Source organism: Ctenocephalides felis, unplaced genomic scaffold (assembly GCF_003426905.1).
Source record: "Ctenocephalides felis isolate EL2017-DRISC unplaced genomic scaffold, ASM342690v1 CF-g0.4_SCAFFOLD_03572, whole genome shotgun sequence".
Taxonomy (NCBI): Eukaryota; Metazoa; Arthropoda; class Insecta; order Siphonaptera; family Pulicidae; genus Ctenocephalides; species Ctenocephalides felis.
The window spans coordinates 29800612-29822234 of NW_020539726.1; the positions used below are offsets into that span (position 1 = coordinate 29800612).

The 21623-nt window shown below is 26.7% G+C and overlaps 1 protein-coding gene across 1 annotated transcript in view; it reads left to right on the plus strand.

Moving 5' to 3' along the window:
* LOC113388624 overlaps positions 1–21623 on the plus strand; it is a 122996-nt gene that overhangs the window by 76564 nt on the left and 24809 nt on the right. The window contains exon 3 of the mRNA XM_026625988.1: positions 11055–11296. Coding sequence (XP_026481773.1) covers positions 11131–11296 — 166 coding nt within the window. The 5' untranslated portion in view covers positions 11055–11130. The remainder of the gene's footprint in view (positions 1–11054; positions 11297–21623) is intronic.

The window sequence follows — 21623 nt, forward strand, 5'->3', positions numbered from 1 at the left end:
AATAAATAAAACCACATCTAAACCAATTCTAAATTTATATATTCTACATTACCAGACTAAAAATTTTCACTTCGTGGATTGTATAAAGAGAGGAAAATTATTTTATTTCTAGTTTTTCTGTAAATAATTTTTAATTACTGCACTTGCATGAATAAATTTATAAATAGCAGTAAGAAATATCTACCATATAAATAAAAGTCTGTAGTTATAAAAGACTACATAGATACCAATTATAAATTTATATAAATACTTCTCTTATATATATGATGTTATAATTAAGTATCAATAAAATTCATTATTGCAATGCAATAGCAATCAACATGTTAATTAAACCAATATGAAAATTAGCTGGTGATTGCAATAAATTGTACTCATTAAAAATTAAATGAAGTAATTCATGATGCACATGTAATCAATTATTAATTAAGTGTAAATATGAGCAAATAATTTTTCTACAGATTATGGACCATTTAAAAGTATATGTAGGAATGCAAAAAAATACTATATATATATATATATATATATATATATTAGGGTGGTCCTTAAAATGGTCATTTTCGAATTTCCTTGCTCCCAGGGGCTCAAATGGTTCCAAATCGATAAAAAACAATTCTCTGAAAGTTTTGGCTCTTAATATTAACGTTTAGATAGAGCACAATTCAATCAAAGTTTGTATGGAAAGAGCATGGAAAAATTTTTGAAAATGAAAAAAAAATGTTTTAGGTATAACTTAGCGACAAATGAATGAGTTTTATTTATTCATTAGTTCGCTAAATTACATCTAAAAACCATTTTTAAAATTTTTGAAAATCTCTAAACGTTATTATTATCTATCTATTCTCTATCTAAACGTTAATATTAAGAGCTAAAACTTTCAGAGAATTGTTTTTTATCTATTTGGAACCATTTGAGCCCCTGGGAGCAAGGAAATTCGAAAATGACCATTTTAAGGACCACCCTAATATATATATATATATATATATATATATATATATACTCGTATATATATATTGTAGAATTTCGAACAGGAATCCAAAAATAATACAATCTTTTAGTAATTTTGATTTACAAAATCTAATTATTCGGCAGAAAATTAACTCACAAATTCATTTTTGTTAAAAAAGTTTGTTTAGTGAAAAAGTGCTAACAAATATTCAAACATACAGGTAATTAATTCAACTTTGTCATTAACCTTTTCTTAAAAAATCTCCATAACTTTCAAAAAATTTTCTATTATGTTTAATATCCTGTTCTGATAATCCACTCATTTATTTTTATCATTTTTATCATTTTCATTTTGAACATATTATCATATTTCTGTACATTATTATATTTTTTTTTACAATTAATTCATTATTTAAGAAAAAATCTATTCTCTTTTCCTAAACATATTGTTTGCTAAAATCTCATCAAGATCATGTTTCTTGACAGATGTCCTGAAGATGGAACGTACCTAGTTCCGAAACGTCGACAATAAACAAATAATTAAATAAAGAAATTGTTTTTTTAAAAACTTTTCTTGTTTTTTATTTTGTATTATTTTTGGATTCTTGTTCGAAACTCTACAAAATATACACAAATCCAAGACTCTACCATTCAATATATATATATATATATATATATATATATATATATATATATATATATATATATATGAATTAATGTTTGTATTTCTACATGAGTTGATAATTAAAGCAATTCGGTCATTTCGCCAACCAAAATCTGTTCCGAATATTATCGATTCACATTTGTGGCCGACTTACGGTTTAATGGAATTACTAATGAATTAATTATAACCGATCTTCAATTTAATATTCATGATGGTACTTGGTAGATATATGATTTATTGGGACCAGAGGTTACAATATGCCTCGAACAAAAGAGTTGAAAAATTTTCTTGAATATAAAAATATTATATTTGAAATGGATAAAGAGATAGAACTATTATAGTAACTAAATGTATTTAAAATTCAATAATATAGTACCTAAAACAATTTGTTAAAACACATGTAAAGACATTTGTAATAAATTCATATTAAGTGCTCAAAATTAACACAACAAAAATGATAACGCATATTAAATAAATATAAACTTAACATTATGTTACAATTTAATAACATTACATATTTTCGGAATTAATATTATATTTACTAATATATATGATGAAAGTATGGTTATTCTTAGGCTTTCTTTTAATTGAACATATATTAAAGAGAAATAGTACGGCCATTGAGTTGCCCTAAGCATATAGATTTATAAAGACAATTAATCATCTTAAAATCGAACATTGGACATATTTTAGAAAGACCAATTACTAATTCAATAAATGTAGTATATTTATATATATTCAAAAATAAATAGTTCCAATTTTCAATTAAATTTTGAAGATACTTCAACTATATTATTTGTTTACAAATTGTTTCTGGTGAAAATTCGGTTCTCGGTTGCAACTCTGAAGTGATAACTTAAATTTGACTAATAAAAATCCTTAATATAAAATCAAACTAGTTTTGTATGGCATTGTGATTTAAAGCAAATAGATTATCATAAATAATGCAACTCACATTATTTTTATTTTATAAAAAGTAAATAAACAGAACTTTATCAACCGGAATTAAAATGAAAGACATAAAAACTTTGTTTTTAAAAATTAAAAAAAATTATGCATGACCAGTTTTGTTTATTTATATTACAATCAAATAAAAATGCTGGTCTTTGAAAAATATGTAATATATGTTTATTCATTTAAAATATAATACTGATGGGTAACTTGTGCTAATTTTTAAGTATTTTCTGATTGAGAAGAATTTCTATTTTAAATTTAAAAGAACAACTGATCTTATTTTTCGTATTTTAAATGCACGCAGAAAAAATCTAATTTAGTAACATTATTAAAGTCGTTGAACTAGTATTAAATCTTTTTGTAACTTCCCGAAGGAGTGTATAAATTTGGAAAAAGTAAATCGACGTTTTCTCAAAAACGCCTGGACCGGTTTCAAAAATTTAAAAGCCAGCCAGGATTATCGTTTCTGAGTTTTGTGCAACGATCGGCCGAAACATTTTTTTGTAATTTGGAAAAAAAGTGTTTAAGCACATTTAAGTCTATACTACAGAATCGATTTTAAAAAAATCAAAAACTGTTCGAAAGATATTAGTTGGGAATGATACTGATTAGTTTTAGGTAAAAATCTACCGAGCCGTTTTCTTGTAATTAACTGTTGAAAAAAAATTAAGCCGATTTTTATGGAACCTTTTTTAGCGATATATATTATGGTTTTATAGAACTTACTGAAATATTACGGCCTTACGACAAGTAGTTTAATTTTAAAAATTCATCAAAGTTTGAGAAAATGAGTAGTTTTTTGACGTTTGTTAAAATTAAAATTAGACGATTTTGTTTGCTATAACGATAGAGTACTTGGTCTTAATGAACATACTATACCATTAAAGTCCTATGGAAACTGGTTCAAATATAAAAATTATTTATTTTTGAAAATTTGCTTTTAGAAAATACTCCAAGTAAACGTGTTCGTTTGTTTTCAATTATGTGTAACAAATCCACACGGAATACATTTAATCACTTATACATTAATTTATTTTTTAATAATTAAGTCGATTATTTACACATATCGGGAAGTTCATGTAACTTGCCTCAAGGCTAAATACCAATACCAACTAGTTGTGTTTGGTGATTTGAATATAGTAATGCACAAACGAACATAAGAATTGCATTAGAGAATCGCATTATTAGAACTGCTAACAGTTCTGTAAATGCATTAGGCAAAGCTTTGATACTAACACAAACACTTAATATATATATATATATACATATATTTTTGAATAGTCTTGAATTTGATGTTGATATATATGTTTAATTTGAGTTTAATAATCGGGCGTAACATCAATAAAAATAGTATGAGTTTTTTTTTTAAATTTATTTATTTAAAATCCATACGTTTCGGCTAGCATCTTAGCCATCATTCAGTGGTAATCAAGTTAAAATTTTGTATCCTAATATAGCATATGAAACCATTATTAATCCATGGTATGAGTATGTGCACATTGATAAGATATATATTTTTTAACACAAATTTTTACCATTTGTGATGTTTGTGTTAAAAAATATATATCTTATCAATGTGCACATACTCATACCATGGATTAATAATGGTTTCATATGCTATATTAGGATACAAAATTTTAACTTGATTACCACTGAATGATGGCTAAGATGCTAGCCGAAACGTATGGATTTTAAATAAATAAATTTAAAAAAAAAACTCATACTATTTTTATTGATGTTACGCCCGATTATTAAACTCAAATTAAATATATATATATATATATATATATATATACATATAATTATATATACACAAATGAATACGAGTATATAATTAAGTCGCAAGCTTACTCATTAGAGAAATAAATATTTCACAATGATTTCATGACGAAGATATAGGTTCAGCACAATTAATTTTTCATAGACAAATGGCTAAAATGCCTAGTATTTTCGTATGCAAAAATCAATATTATCAGTTAGGAATTGATGATATTTCTAGCCACAACTATGAGAAGGTATATATTAGAGTTGTTTTGAGAACTTTTGTTCGTTAGTTATTAAGGAGGTAGTGGTAGTGTAGTAGTTTATATGTGCGGAAACACGCAATGCGGTTAAGGTTAAATGGGCAGCACACAAAAAAGCTCTTTACTACTACTATATAGAACGACGAGGATAATAGTACTAGGAGAAGCAATTCTAGCAGCGTGATTTTCTAGTTTCCAGTAAAAGCAACACGCCTTGGATTTTTATTATGAAATATTATTGAATCAAACAGAGATATTCAAAGAACAACTTCAGAGGTATATACAAACTGGTGAATATCAGATAATATGACGCGTTTTTCACCTAAGATGGGCTTATCATATTCGAAGCTGGATCGGTGAAGATTTAACTCCACTTCAAAAAGGACTTATACCCGCTTAACAACTCCGACAACTCCGACACTTCGAAATAGTCGCCTAAATCTCGACAAAAATATGTTCTATAGTGCATTGTTCATACATCTAAAGATTTATTACGTTCATATGTCAGGTAGTTTGAATAACATATTATTACTTATAAACAATTATAAAATCATAAGTTTGTAAAAATAATAATTTATTACTAAATATTATTGAAGTGAAACTTTTAACTGCCCCCTAAATAATTATGATGAAAATAACAAAACAAATGAAACATTTGTGCCGTGTAAGAAACGTAAGTTCATTACATAACTTGTTTATTATTCGTAGTTTCTATAAAAATTCTTGAAGTTATTAAAATGGAAAATATTTCTATAGGCAAAACAGATATTACATCTGCTTAAGAATGAGATTGTATCGCCTGCGTAAAAGTAAAAAAACAAATACAAGCAGTCAATGAATGTATGTTAATTTTAATCAGCAATTACTTCATTTCTTGAATGAATGTTCAAGTCCTAAATAATAATTACAACGACAAACCGATCATGTCATATTTAAAGTATGTCTTTTAGAATTAGTAGTAGAAAGGGTTTTTTAAATAGTTAACATGATAAGGATACTTTACGTATCTGCAATACTTTACCCATACGAATAAAAAATGTAATATAATTGTGATTTTTCTTAAAACCTTTTTAGCTTCCGAGAATTTTTGTTTCAAACTATATATATATTTGCAAAAAATATAGTAAACAATGAGTATTCAGGATACTTCAAGTATAAAATATTTTTAATAAATACAACAAACCAAAAAATACAAAACCAGTAGTACAGTAGTACAGTAGTTGTGCCTTAAGGCAAATTGCTGGAACTTTCCGTACTGAAAATTATTTGTTTTGATAGAGGTGTAATTTTTTTTGAAAACTGGGATGAAATGAGATTTTAGAACAATTTTATTTTATTTTATATATTGAAATTTTTGAAAATTTTGAACTTCTTTTTAAAGCAAACGCGCTGCGTAACTGTTTTCGAGATAAAATATTGAAGCGCATAAGCGCTGCATCGAAGTCTAACAGATTAACATTGTTAAGGAATCCATAGAAATGGAAACAAAATTTGTACTTATTCCATTTTTGAACTTTTTGCGATTATTATAACTTACTTTAAGGAATTTAAAGTAACTTTTGATTTAATGTTCTTCATTAGCGCAGTTATTAGTCACAAAATTTATTTAATGCCATTAAAGAATAGATAAAATTTTTACAAATATTACTACACAATTTAAAAGAATTACTATACTCTTAGATATTATAAAAAAAATAAAATGCTTTATTAGTTTACACAGCAAAATATTATACAAAGTATTCACAAATAGATAAATAGAACATTATTTCTAGAATATTTAAAAGTCTCTTAACTACATTTTCTTATGCTATATGAAAAATAAGAAGATACATCGACATTTAAAATGTTCGACGGTTAATTTCAAATATTTTCGAACAAAAATCCCAAAAGGACAAATATTTCAAAAAAGGAAAACCAGAATCCTCATGACTCATCCAAAAAGAAATCTTTAAGTTCCTTAATCAATTTACATATTTTATACAATTCAACTAAATTCATTCAATTTAATATGAATTTCGATGTCTAAAGTATACATTATAAATAATTTTCAATTAGAATTCATGTGCTTTATGTATGTATCTCAGAATTTTGATTATCAATATCTACTTCAATGAACATACAGCAAGTTATCATTTCAGTTTTTATAATTTCCAATTACATAAACTTTTGCCATAACATGAAAGCCAGTCAGTCGGTCGGCCGGACCAAGTTTTTTCCGACTTGTTAAAAAATTAAATATACTTTTCCACGGCCGACTTTTCATTTTCGCTAATGAGAAGAGGCATTTATAAAAAATAATTTCTGTTTCGTAGCGAGAACACACTTTTGTATATTAGACAAGTTTAATTGAAGATTTTTATCTTGCTTTTTTCTTAACGGAGCTTTTTTTTGTAACAACGTGGTGGAGGAAGATACAAAGAACTGTATTACTTATTTAGGAAAAATATAGAAATATATATAAAAACTGGAGTGAAAAAAAATTATAGATAAAAATAAGATTGAAATTAATAATTTTCATATCTAATTTTAAATAAACCACATCAACCCTTGAATATGATTCTTTGTTTACTCCGATAAATATATGCATAACCCAAACATATTTAGGCAACCCCTTTTACGATAAAAAACAGAGCAGGGTTCAAAAAGAGATTGATGATATATTTAACCTATTCATTCGTTCGTAAATCAGTGCAAACATATGAACACAAATAATGTGGTTTTAGATAATCCCAAATGTATTTTTCATTCCATAATCCCGGGTTACGTTTAAATCTGACAGCAAGATTGATTAAATAAAAATTTAAGCCGAGAGTTCTCTTTTTGAGTAGAAAAGTTATCATATGTAATAAAAGTAATATACATGATATACAAAATTAAGTTATTTTGAAGTAAAACTTCTTTATGCGCGACTATAGTGTAAATCCGTACAAATGCAACGAAAGTGCGTTACGGCCAAGTCGAATGCCAATATAAAGATTCGTCATTCGCACTCGATGATATCATTTCTATACGAGTCGATTGTGATTGGTCGGCGTATTTGTGCGAGGCTTCTTTGTATGCGTAACTTTATACGTGCGTACGTCACCGAAAGCGTGAAGCATATTGTTCATTTTTCAGTGTTTCATGTCATTACATTTTAAGGTTAAATATTAGTACAAATCTTGAGTTAATAAAAAAATGTCTGGATCGGAAGAATATTTTATCCCGTTCCCCATAAATAATTATACTACAACTGTTCAAAGAATGAAACAGCATCGCCAGCGAAAAACTAAAAAAAAACAAGAAATCAATGATTGTATGTTAATTTTAATTACATGAAGTTTTTCAAACACAATTACATGACAAGTGAAATTGTGAAAACAATATTTATTTAGCCATTTTAACATAATAATTATCTGCATTTTTATAGATATTATTAAACATTAAAGCAGTACAGTTTTATTCTAATATGCCGAAGATATATCTTTTTCAGAATTATATCTCAGACACTTTTAGAAGTTTAGTGGAAGTCTACGTGTTTTTCGTTTATGATGGCTATCAAGTATTACAAAGTTGCATATTCTTATAAATTATGAAGAATAAATTGATATTCAGATTTATTACTCTAAACAAGAAATCGAGCACAACAATAGTTTGTGTAGCTGTGTATCATTTATATACAGATATACTTTAAAACAAACATCTATGCAGTTTATTCATTGCTAATGTTAATGAAATTATTCAAGATTGTTATATTACAGCTCTCTACTGTGTGATCGAATATTATGGAGTTTATCAGCAATTACTTTATTTCTCTAATAAAGTTTCAAGTCCTAGATGCTAATTCCAATGACAAACCGATCATATCGTATGACTTTAATTCCATTATTGTTTTCAAATAATATAAATATTTTCAATGCTATTATAAATTTATAATTTATTCTTAAATAAATATGTATAATGGTTAACATTAAAAAATATGTCCATCACCAGTGTTACCATATTACTGATGAACATTATTCAAAATTGTAATATGATTTATTTTTAACTTAAATGCAATCTCGTACAATAGCTAAAAAGTTTTACTTCAATCGCGTGTGAATTTTACGCGTACTCTTTTTTTATATTCTCATAAAATTTTAATATTTTGGATATTCTGTTAATTTACTAGTTCCGTCGTTGTCATATAAGATTAAAATTAAGTCAATAAATTAGCACATTAATCTTACCCCTGTCATCACTTCTAGAATACATGTAAATATTTGACCGGAAAATTGAGAATAATATATCATAGCCTATTTTTATAGTAATAAAAGGGATGATCAATGTGTAGATTAATATTTCATTATAATATTCATCAGGTCATCTGTCATATTAGACTTTTTGATAATTTTTGTTGACTCATTTTTATACATTAGTCAAACAGCTGGAAATATACTTTTCAAAGGCAATTTTCACCGACCTATAGTATAGAGAAAATAATATACTCTGTAATTGTTTTGCTGAATAGCAAATATATCTAATATTTGTACTATGTGTTCGGAAGTTAAAAAAAAATATAAGAACTACCTTAAATTTATATTATTACCAAAGTTTAATTTTTATTTCAACTCGGAGCAAACAAAAGGCATTCTCTCGCACAATTAGTGTGTTTCAGGAGATAACTTTCATTCGCGTTATTACATTCGTACTTTCGAAATGTTAAAAGTTTAATTCTCGTCGTAATATCTTTTACCGAAAATAAGAAAATACGAAGTCGTGAGTTCAATTATAATTACTAAACTCGCATTATTCTGTTGAAATACCAAAAGTCGTTGAGTTCTTCTTCATTTTTATGGTGATGGAATTACTTTAATACGGTATGTAATTTTATGTTAGATCTAACTGGGATTTTGTTTTATAATTTTTGTAAAAGAAATAATTATTATTAAATTAGGAACATTCGAAATTCATATATTTGACTTGTCTCACAATATAAAAAAAATTTAGATAAATATCTACATTGTAAAATAGTTTTTGGTGAAATTTATATAATAAATAACTGTAATAAATGCATTAAATAATATAATCTTACATTTTAAAGAACATGACTTCAGATTGCTCCAGGAATATTTTTTTTATTATCGTTATTTTTTAGATCATTATATAAATATTGACAAATAATATACTAAATATTAAATAAAAAAAACTATTTTTGGGAAAATTATAATTTCATGTTGGTCTGAATATTATTAACTTATTGGTAAACTTATGAAAATATTTGTATTATTATTAATATTAACAAAGAAAGTTTTAAATCATGGTTTTATTAATTTTATTGTAAACTGTTAAAATTTTATTTTTTCTGTAATTGTGTACGCAAATATTAAGTATTAATATTGGACGCATTTTACACTTTATTTCATTATATTGAAGAATTTTTAGAAAATTAGTTATAATTGAGACATATTAAATTATAATATTAACATGACAGAACGTGTGTCAAAAATATTCAATGTGTACGAGCAAGTTTCATTCATTTATATTAGTACTTAATTTATTAATTCCGTAAATTTAGGAATATAAAAAACAATAATTCATGAATTAAAACCCAATAAGTTATTTATTTACAAAAATGAACCCACAGACTAATAATATTGCACTTACTTAAGTGTCTGAAAATATAAATTTTGGGAATATTTTTCTAATTATTGTCACGACAATCCGCTTGACTTGACCAATTCTACTCAATTTTGATTCATAGTATTTGATTCGTATTATTTATTGCATAGATATAGAGATAATTTAGTAATCTTATTTTTTTCTAATTCCAAAAAAATCCAATTAAACCAGTTCCACAATTTGTTTTTCTGCATTCACTAGTTTTGATAGTATTCACTAGTTTTGATAGTGAATTTGTAACATATAAAAAATATTATAATGATTATATATTGATATTAGTAGTAAATGTTAAGAATTTTTTTTAGTAAAGTTAGAGAGCTTTTTCATAACTATTCCTTTATTCAATCTCACATTTGTGCTTTCAACGCTTTTATTATTATTTTTATATAATTTGGTTTCGCTAATTGGGCGGCTTTAGTTAAAAATCAATACTTTGTAATTCAATGACGATTTTATTAGACATCGATATTTTTGATACGCTTCTTAGAAACTTAATCAAAGTTGGAGATAATTTGCTCCTAAAATATCATCTAATTTATTTATAGCACATAGCAATATCTGAACTGTAAATAGCTAAAAAAACTTGCTTATTTGCATCTATCTAATTCTATTATAATAAACTGATACACGTGTGTTATTCATGAAGATGACTATCTTGAAATATTAATTTTGATTTTTTTCTCAAGCTAATTATAATTACAATAATCTGTTTACATTATTTACATATTCTACTCATTTGACTTATAATTTTTCAGTAACTATTTATCGTGCGTTTATAGAAAAATTTTGCTTTAGAGAATCAATTAAAACGATTTCTTTTTTTACAGATAGTGAAAAAGTGTTTCAAACACTAGTAATGATTGACCATGTAGAGGCTGTTTTGGTTTTCGTTCTCGAGATTCGATGAATCTTTTTGCTATTCGAACATCGGAGTCTCCAAGAAGCAAAATCAACAGAAAGGAGAATTGTCCACAACAAATCATGTTAAGGAGAGCGGTTTCTCAATGGATAACCGCCTTGGCGGTTCTTCTATTGATACATTACGCATTTATGACATCTCTAGAACCAGGTGTGTATAAAAACGTAATTGTATGTATATATACATATATATATATATATATATATATATATATATATAATAATATATTTATCTCTTTTAATATCAATTAAAATATCAAAATTTACATATCAATTGAATATTTATTATCAATGTCAGTCATTTAAACCGCCAATAAATTAACCTCGTTAACATCAGTTCGTGGAATTTCTGACGTCTGGCGGCTGTATCGCAATTACGATCGATTATTATTAGAATTTAATCAAATGTGCATACGGATTCATCATTCGAGATACAGACGGAGCAGAGTTCTAATAGAAATTTGGCCGTTTCTATCTATATATCTGAATGCAGAAACAATGCCGAATCGCGAATCGACGTCCACCGAAACATTTTAGGTCAGGACCTATAAATGTAATTAATTTGATCAACGTCCGACACGCATGTTCATTACTAATGCGACTACCGACTCCGTACGATAGTTTTGACGGACAAATGTACAAGATCGCTCAGAAATATCAAAATTAAATAGATGAAACTTTCAGTGAATGTTTTATACTATTTTTAATAAAATATATGCGTGAAAAAAATTTAATTACAAAATTTGCAAAAAATATACTGAATGTGAGTATTCTCAGTTTGATGGGCTAATGTACAAGATCGCTCCACCGTATCGAAAGATAGATATATGTAAGAACATATAACGAGCTAAAAATTATTATTATGTATGAAAGTTGTGATGTATAGGATTTATTCCTCGCCTTTAGATATTTTTTTAAAAAGGTACTTGATAAGTTTAGCCTCTAATATAGTTACAAGCTGGTAAAGTGTTACCTAATAGCAGACTTTTCAGATTTGTAATAAGGAATATTACACGAAAAAAAAACAGGTGTCATTTATTAAAAGTGAATTCTTTATACATGAGCTGAGTTCAGATGGCATGTCCTTAAAGTCGTCTTGTTATTTTTCCATTTTCAGATCCTTTGACAAATTGATTTTTTAATGTTTGCAAATGTTTTTGTCTCCTATATTGATGATTACTTTTTATTATTCTAATAATCTTCTTAACCATAAATTATTAACTAAATAAGCCATTCGAATTAAGTTTTTTTTTAATTTTGTAAAATATTTAAATTGCAGTGTTGAATTAGAAATAATTCTTTGTCACATTTATCAATAAAGAATGTAGAACAATATTAGCCCACTTGTAAATGAATTACTAAACACAAAAGATGAATATAATTTTTTGTCTATGGTAAATATTTGAACAACTGCGTTATTTATATTATATATAAACGTTAGTATATGATTGAATAAACTTGCAAATAATTTCGCGTTTTGTGAAAAAAAAGATACTACAAATAAGCAGAAATTGATACACCATTAATTTATTGCTAAATACATAAATTATAAAAATAATCACTAGTTCTAAAATTAAAAATTAAAAGCCAATAATATTTTCACCATTGCTATAAAAAACAAAAACAACTACTAGTGCATGGCATCGTGCATTAATGTTAATTTCTGTACCAAAAATTACCACTTTAAAAAAGTTTTGATAAAAATAGGCATTTTGGAGTTTTTGAAAAATCACTTTTTAAAAAAATATATATATTGTTTCATATTTTTTTCTTTTGAATTTCGTTTTTCTTTTCAAAGTTCAAATTGCCGCGTTGCAATAATATCGTTAAAATTGGTACGGAACTCATAAAAACAAAATTAGTACTTATTATTAAAATACTTATAAATTGTCTGATAAGTTGATGTGCCAAATATCAATTTTTAACTTCCCGTAAAACAAGTTATAGTAATCGCAAAAAATCGATAATAATTTTTTATATATCTTTACGTTTCAAAACCTTCTGAACATTTTGGCATACCTTAGAAAAAATGGATGTATGTGTGTATGTGTGTGTGCGGTTACAAATTATCGTCGACGATTTCGGGAACACGGATGAAGCGATTTGAATAATTCGTATCTATGCAGTTAAAGCAGAACGATTGCTTTGAAAAAAAGTTCAGAATTACCAAAAAATTTAAAAATATTTTTTTTTTCAAAAAGTCTTTTTTTTAAAAAAAAAGTAAATTCTGTCAAAAATTTATAGTTTCACAAAAATCTAATTTTTTTAGAGTAATTTTTCTTTCAAAAATGTTAATCTTTTTTAAAAAAAATATTTTTTGATACGGGAAGTTCCTGCAATTTGCCTTAAGGCACGAAGCCATGCGCCCCACTAGTTTTTAACTTTCTTATTAGTCTCCAAAACTAAAAATTTTATCAATTCTTCATTAATTTCAATTCACTTTGACTGGCCCTCCCTTTTCCAAAAACTGATCAGTCTCCTTATCAATACGAATCGAATGTTTTTTGAACTCTAATCGATTGATCGATGTTCCCGCACACACACTTGCATATTCATCACACACATCAATTTTCCCAAGGCATGTCAAAATGTTCAGAAATCCTTGAAACGTTAAGATGTGGAAAAATGTTCATTTCCGATTTTTCATGATTACTATAACTTATCCTGCGGGAAGTTAATTAGAAGGTTTTGATCTAATTTATTTTGAATTTTTCCATAAAGCTATTATAGTATTCCAATGATCCAAGAATCTACTGCATTAGATGACAATTGTACACAAGTTTACGTGAAATAAATTAATAATTTTCCTATCAGAATACTTAATATATTATGCACGTGCATTCTATAATTAGTTCAACATGAACAGCAATTGATCTTTTAGAGCACGCATGTTGATTTCTAATGATATATAATCAGCAAGCAATTATACAATAATTTTGTAATGAATGGTATGAAATATATTCAGTAATTGGCGCACACGAAACTAAAAGAGTCATGCATTAAATCAAAATTAAATGTGAATGAAATTAGAGATCTCTAATTAATCCAATATAATTACAAAAGCAAACTTTATAGTACCTAATCTCAGTCTGTATAACAAAATGATATTTCTACGAGAAGTACATTTTTTTTAACACAAAACAGAAATGGCTCGAATCCCGAAATCTTTAGCTGTGAGGTTGAGAATTTATGTATGTGGCTTTGCAATCCAAATGGTCTTTTAGCAAAAAAATGAGAGTTTTCACACGACGCGGTCTCAATGTAATTTATGTTCGCTAAAAAGGAACATTACATGTATTTGAATACCGTATATAAGCGTTTAAGTACGACTGTATGTGCCTTAAAAAAAGCGTATTCGCTTTTTACATAAAAGATTTTTATGGTACCCCACTACAGAATTTTTTTTAATAATATGTTTTAAGATATATGAAAATTACATTGCATTAGGTTTGCTATGTGTTCATTAATATTGGAAGAATTATTTATAAAATAAAAACTCAGTACTAGTAATGGTATTTTGTAACTTTAAAACAAAGGTCAGTAATAATATTCTATGGAAATAAAATTATTTTAATAGAAAAAAACATTAAACAAACAAACAGTAATTTATATTAGTGATTAGTTATGTTTTTTTGATTTCCATAATACTATTATTAGTGAAATATATAAAATGTTATAAAATATTATTAACAGAAAAATAAAATTTATTAACATAAAATTATCATTTCAAAACTCTTTATTATAATGGAACAAAACGAAACTGTTTGATTAAACAGTGATTCATATAAGTCATGGGTTTTGTGTATTTTTCAGTTCATATAATATTATTATATTTTATTATTAAATGCTTCAAAATATTGTAATTATAAATATGAAAGTGAATTCAAGATAAAAGTTATTTTCATAACTTTAAATATCTAAAACAAAAAATACTGAAGAGCAATATTTTTTTTTTTTTTTTTTGGTTTTTGTCAAATAACTCATAAACATGGGACATTTCTATGGTTTTTGTGAAATTACTCACAATTTTTATATGAAAGCACCCTTTTTCAGTTAGATAAGGTAAAACTAGATAAAATTTACTACGATTTCCAATAGTTTTATACACTCCGATTGGAATATTTGGAACTACGAGTAAACCACTTTGAAATCGATATTTCATTATTTAGCAATAAATTAAAAAATCGAAGTTGCAGAATGCTATCCTGACTTATGTGGATAATTTACTGAATGAACATTTATATTCTTAAAATTTTAGAATTTATTGGTGTGGCAATAATGTCATTATTTTTTTAATTAAACCACTTCACGTATGCCTATATTTTGGAATGTGAAATGTGAACTTGTGTATGAACTATATCATACAAAATATCATTAAAATCGCCATAAACAGAGTTACAAAGTTAAAAATAATTTACACATTTATCATAGAAAATCTATGAATCATAAATACTGATTACTTTGTAAAATGTTGAAATCAATTTCTCTTCTGAACTACTAGAAATCTATAAAGCTTTTTTTTAATTGCATTTATAAATTTTTAATAACATTTTTTCTACTACGAGTTCGAATATCAGAAATTTTAATGTATTTCGTATATATCAAAGATTTTTACAATACTACAACAATTTTTCTGTAAAGAGAAATGTGAGATAAAAAAGCCTGTAAATATCGTATTAGGGATTCATAATGTCCTTTTGTGGATTATTCATTATGAATATGTCAAAGTATATAACATGAAAATGATTGATCTACTGCTTTTAGGGGCAAAGATAAGACATACAAAATTATATGCTTTGATAAAATATTCATTCATTGATACGGACCTAAATATGGAATGTACATTTTCATTCATTCATTGTCTTCATATACAGGTATATTTGCCAAAAAAATTTACTTGTATGTCACAAAATTCCACATAGTCATATTTGTTTCCCTCATATATCAATGATGATAATTTTTATAATGAAAAATTTTGATCTAATGAAACCATACTATTAAGAATTTTAGACTTTATAAAATAACAGGAAAATATCGAAAAAACTATAAAAACGTAGGTCGCTGCGAACAGTAGAGATGTATGATGTAAAATATATTAATATTGGTTTAGTGTGATAGCACTTTGCATTACTATTATATTAATTTATTATTAAATATTTAAAAGTCCTTCATCTGACCTATAAAGGACAGGTCTTAATATATAACCTAATATATCTATCAATATATATCGATACCAACCCGCAGCAAAGTTCTTAAAATCCATAACCCATTTGGGTCTAGAATTCCAATTATCGAGATAACATTCTGCGATGCGTAAGAAAGGCGGTTTGCCCTTACAGGACGAAAATAACACAAACATTTAAGGGACGTCTATATATAAGGGTTGCCGGGTAAGGAATTCCTTAGTGAAGTATGTTTTTAAAAATATAAAGAGATTTTCCGATGTATTCTGCGGTCTACCAAATCAGCATTAAACAGAGTATATGATATTGATAAGAAAATATATTATGAGAAACTGAATTTAGTTAAATATAGGTTTATGAAGTGTACATTTTATGAATTACACGTATTATTAACTTCTCGAAGGTGGTGTTTATGTTTTCATCAAAAAATCCGATTCGCTAAGTTTATGTTTTCCTGACGTTTCATGCCATTCTGCATCGAATGAGACCAATTTGGAAAAAATATTTGTGTATGTGTTCTTTTATATAGCCAAAGAAATCCTTTAATGCATTCTGTGTGTGTGTATGTGAACAGATTTTTTGCGGTAAATCGTCGTTTTCTCAAACTTGGCTGGACCGATTTCAAAAATTTAATAGCAATACGATGTATCATTATTATCAATTCAATCAATTGGACTCATTATTATCAATTTTCCGCCACGATCAGCCAAGGTGTTTCTTTGTAAATCGCAAAAAAGTGAAAAAAAATTGACCACTTTTTAGCCCGCAATTCTGAATCAATTTTGAAAATTCCATACCATAGTCTTATAGATCATACTAAAATATTACGGCCCTAAGATGACTCGTTTAATTTTGAAAATTCTTCAAAGTTTGCAAAAATTTGTATCCTTTTTTGGCATTTGTCAAAATTAGACCTTACATCGACGTTTGCTCAAAAACGCCTAGACCGATATCAGAAATTTAAAAGCCATTTGACATATCTGAATAAGGACTATCGTTTGCCAGTTTTGTGGGACGATCTACCAAGCCGTTTCTTTGTAAAAAAATATTAAACTTTTTGCCCACATTTAAGCTCATACTACCGAATCGATTTAAAAAAATCAAAAACTGTTTGAAAGATATTAATAGGGAATGATACTGATTAGTTTTAGGTGAAAATCTACCAAGCCGTTTTCTTGTAATTAACTGTTGAAAAAAGAATTAAGCCGATTTTTATTGAACTTTTTTTGACGATATATCACATGGTCTTATATAACTTACTGAAATACTACGGCCTTACGACAAGTAGTTTAATTTTATAAATTCATCAAAGTTTGAGAAAAAGAATAGTTTTTTTGGCGTTTATTAGAATTAAAATTAGACGATTTACTTGGTGTAATAATAGAGTACTTGATCTTAATACACATACTAAACCATAAAGTTCTACGGTAAACTGGTTCAATTATAAAAATTATTGATTTTTGAAAATTTGCTTTTAGAAAATACTCCAAGTTAACGTGTTCGTTCGTTTTCAAATATGTGTGATAATCTACTCCGAGTACTTTTAATCACTCATAAACTATTTTTTTATTGATTAAGTCGATTATTTAAGCATTACGAAAAGTTCATGTAACTTGCCTAATGGCAAAATACTAATACCAACTAGTTAAAAAATTAGCTTTTATTAAACTTCATTTAAAACTCTCCGGTGCGTTCAAACTCGATACGGTGGAGCGATCTTGTAGATTTGGCCATCAAACTGAATACATACATTCTATATATCTTAAGCCAAACTTTGCAATCATAATCTTTGTTTCTTCGCATATAAATTTCATTCAAAGTTATATAAAATTCATGCTGTTAGTTAAAACTATTTAGTTTTGATATTTCGGAGCGATCTTGTACATTTGTCCGCCAAAACTATCGTACGGAGTCGGTAGTCGCATTAGTAATGAACATGCGTGTCGGACTTTGATCAAATTAATTACATTTATAGGTCCTGACCTAAAATGTTTCGGTGGACGTCGATTCGCGATTCGGCATTGTTTCTGCATTCAGATATATAGATAGAAACTGCCAAATTTCTATTAGAACTCTGCTCCGTCTGTATCTCGAATGATGAATTCGTATGCACATTTGATTAAATTCTAATAATAATCGACCGTAATTGCTATACAGCCGCCAGTGGACTAGAAATTCTATTAACAGGTTGAATCATATCAAAACTTGGTATGCAGAATACTCATAGTTATTTGTAAATCTTAATTATAAATATTTTAACTTGTGTTTATTTTAAATGCAACTTTCTATGAATAAAGTCACAAAGTGTTTTCTTATTTATTTTTAAATAAATTCAAGACAAACTCAATTAATTATGATGTCACATTATTTAAAAATCTTTGCATAGCAACATTTATAAATTCAAGTAAAATAATTTCATTGAAAAGTGCATTTTCTCAACGTCAGCACCGACCTGTACCACGTCTCATATTTTCCTCATAATTAAATCCGTCGTTTAAATTTAAATTTTAATACTCCGAAAACGAAGGTGCAAATAGAATAAAGAACATTAATTCAAATTACTTGCGTCGTATTTTATTATTCTAGCGCGCCAGCTGTAGGTAATTGTCTTTTTTGGAGAAAAAATAAATTAGAAATTATATTAAAAATAAGTGTGATATATGTCATTAAATAATGGACAGAAATTTAAGTAAGGTAATTAAAATACTTGTTATCACCTTTTAATGGAGTTTTTTTTGGAACAATTATTATCTAAACGCGTAATTTGAAGTATATTAGTATTAATAATACTTTAAACGAGCATTACGCGAATTGTTATGATACTTGTTTGAAAACATTTAAAGAATAGTGTGTGAAAAAAGTGTTAAACTTTTCGTCCGCATTTAAGCTCATACTACCGGATCGATTTTAAAAAATCAAAAACTGTTCGAAAGATATTAGTTGTGAATGATACTGATTAGTTTTAGGTGAAAATCTACCGAGCCGTTTTCTTGTAATTTACTGTTGAATAAAAATTGAGCCGATTTTTATGAAACTTTTTTTGATGATATATATCATGGTCTTATACAACTTATTGCAATATTACGGCCTTACGACAAGTAGTTTAATTAAAAAAAAATCATCAAAGTTTGAGAGAGAGTATTTTTTTGACGTTTGTTAAAACATTAAAATTAGACGATTTATTTGGTATAACGATAGAGTACTTGGTCTTCATGAACATACTAAATCATCAAAGTCGTACGGAAACTGGTTTAATTATACAAATTATTGATTTGTGAAAATTTGCTTTTAGAAAATACTCCGTGTCAACGTGTTCTTTCGTTTTCAATTATGAGTAATAAATTTACTCGAAATATTTTTAATAACTCATAAATTAATTTATTTCTTATTGATTAATTCGATTAATTTCATATATAGGGAAGTTCATGTGGCTTGTCTCGAGGCAAAATACAAATACCAACTTGTTATGATATCATGGATTTTTAGAACATACTAAAATATTACGGCCCTGGGAAGAATTTAAAAATTCGTCAAAGTTTGTAAAATTTAGTGACGTTTTTTTGGCGTTTGTTAAATTAGATCTTTTATTGACTTTTCTCAAGAACGTCTGAACGTTTTTCAAAAATTTAATGTTTGTATCTCAATGAAGACTATCGTTTCTCAGGTTTGTGCGACAATTGTCCTAGCCGTTTCCTTGTAATTAATTCGTCCACGTTTTAGCCAACAGCTCTGATAAGATTTGAAAAAAATAAAAACTATTCAAAGCATATTATTTGAATCTTGCAAATTAGATTTAGACAAAGATCGGCTAGGCAGTTGAAACTGTTGAAAAATATATTTTTGAATGAAACCTTTTATGGTGATAAATATCATGGTCCTGAAGAACCCACGAAAATATTACGGCTCTACCTTATTTTCGAAATAAACACTTGAAAATTTAATCTGAATATCTAAATCTCAATTTCGGTTAATTAAGTCAATTACATCTGTCGGGAAATTTTAGCAACTAGTTGGTAAAATTCAAATTATAAATACAAATTCTGATCAAATTACACACCGCATCTTTTATAAAAATTTTCCCAAACAAACTAAAAATAATAATTTCCATCCACCCCGCCCATATATTTTACTAGTACTAAATGCTCGTACTGGCGCATTATGCAAATGCATTTTCTGCAAAGATCTACGCAAATTGCAAACCGCGTCGCATTTCTTCATGAAGCAAATTGTATGCCCGGAGCTTTGGGACTTAATCATTTTCTTTGCAACAGAATACCGTCATACCGCCGTCGTACAGGATTCGGAATTCAGCCACTGGGAAGATGAAAATTATTCCTGGGAGACAAAACAACGACCATTATAATAACAAGCCTCCATAGGATGAGGATATTGTATATAGAAATAGTGGTGAATGCAGTTGGGAGAGTAGTGGTTATTTTGCATAATTTATCGGGGATTTTAAATTACACGGAATATTTTTTGCCATTTTGTACCAATGCAACATTGGTTATGTGATTAATTATATAGAAATATAGATAATAGTAGGTAGAAATGAAATAAATTTTTTAATTATTGATTGAATTTCGAAAGTTTTGCTTTTGCTGAAAAAATAATCTACGTATTTTCTTGAAGATATCATTAGAACAGGCTTAAAATATGTATATTTTATACCTATATTTTTATATAATTGTAAATAATCATTTTTAATATAGTGCACATAAACACGCTTACATGTGCTAAAAACGCAGCTAATTATTATAAACTTTAATGAATTTTTGTAATTCAACCACTTTTTGTTGGCCTTTTATATTTTTGTTGCTTTATGAACTCTATTCATTAGTTTCATTAAATATGCTAAAAAAATTAACATTTAATTACATAAAATGATGTTAACTAAAAACTAATTACATCGAAGTTTATCTTTTCGATTTTGCAGTGATTCCTATAATTTTAGAATCATAAAATAAAATTTGGTAAAGACTAAAGTTGATTAGTTCTGCTATTGACCGAGCTTTTTTAAAAAAAAAACATCCAGAAAATTGCATAGACCGCGTTCTAAGATAAAAAAAAGTTGACAAAAATTCCGAACAGTTGGAATTTCAAATCGTCATTCAACAATCTTGGGGAAAATTGCTGGAACTATCTGTATCGCAATTAAAAAATTTTAAGAGCTCAGAAAGAAAAATTAGGATTTTTTGAGTTTTTTGAATATTTTTGAAGATTTTGAAAGCATTAGAAAATTTTAATATTGAAAAATTTCAAACAAATTTCCCATTTTGTAAAATCAGAAATTAT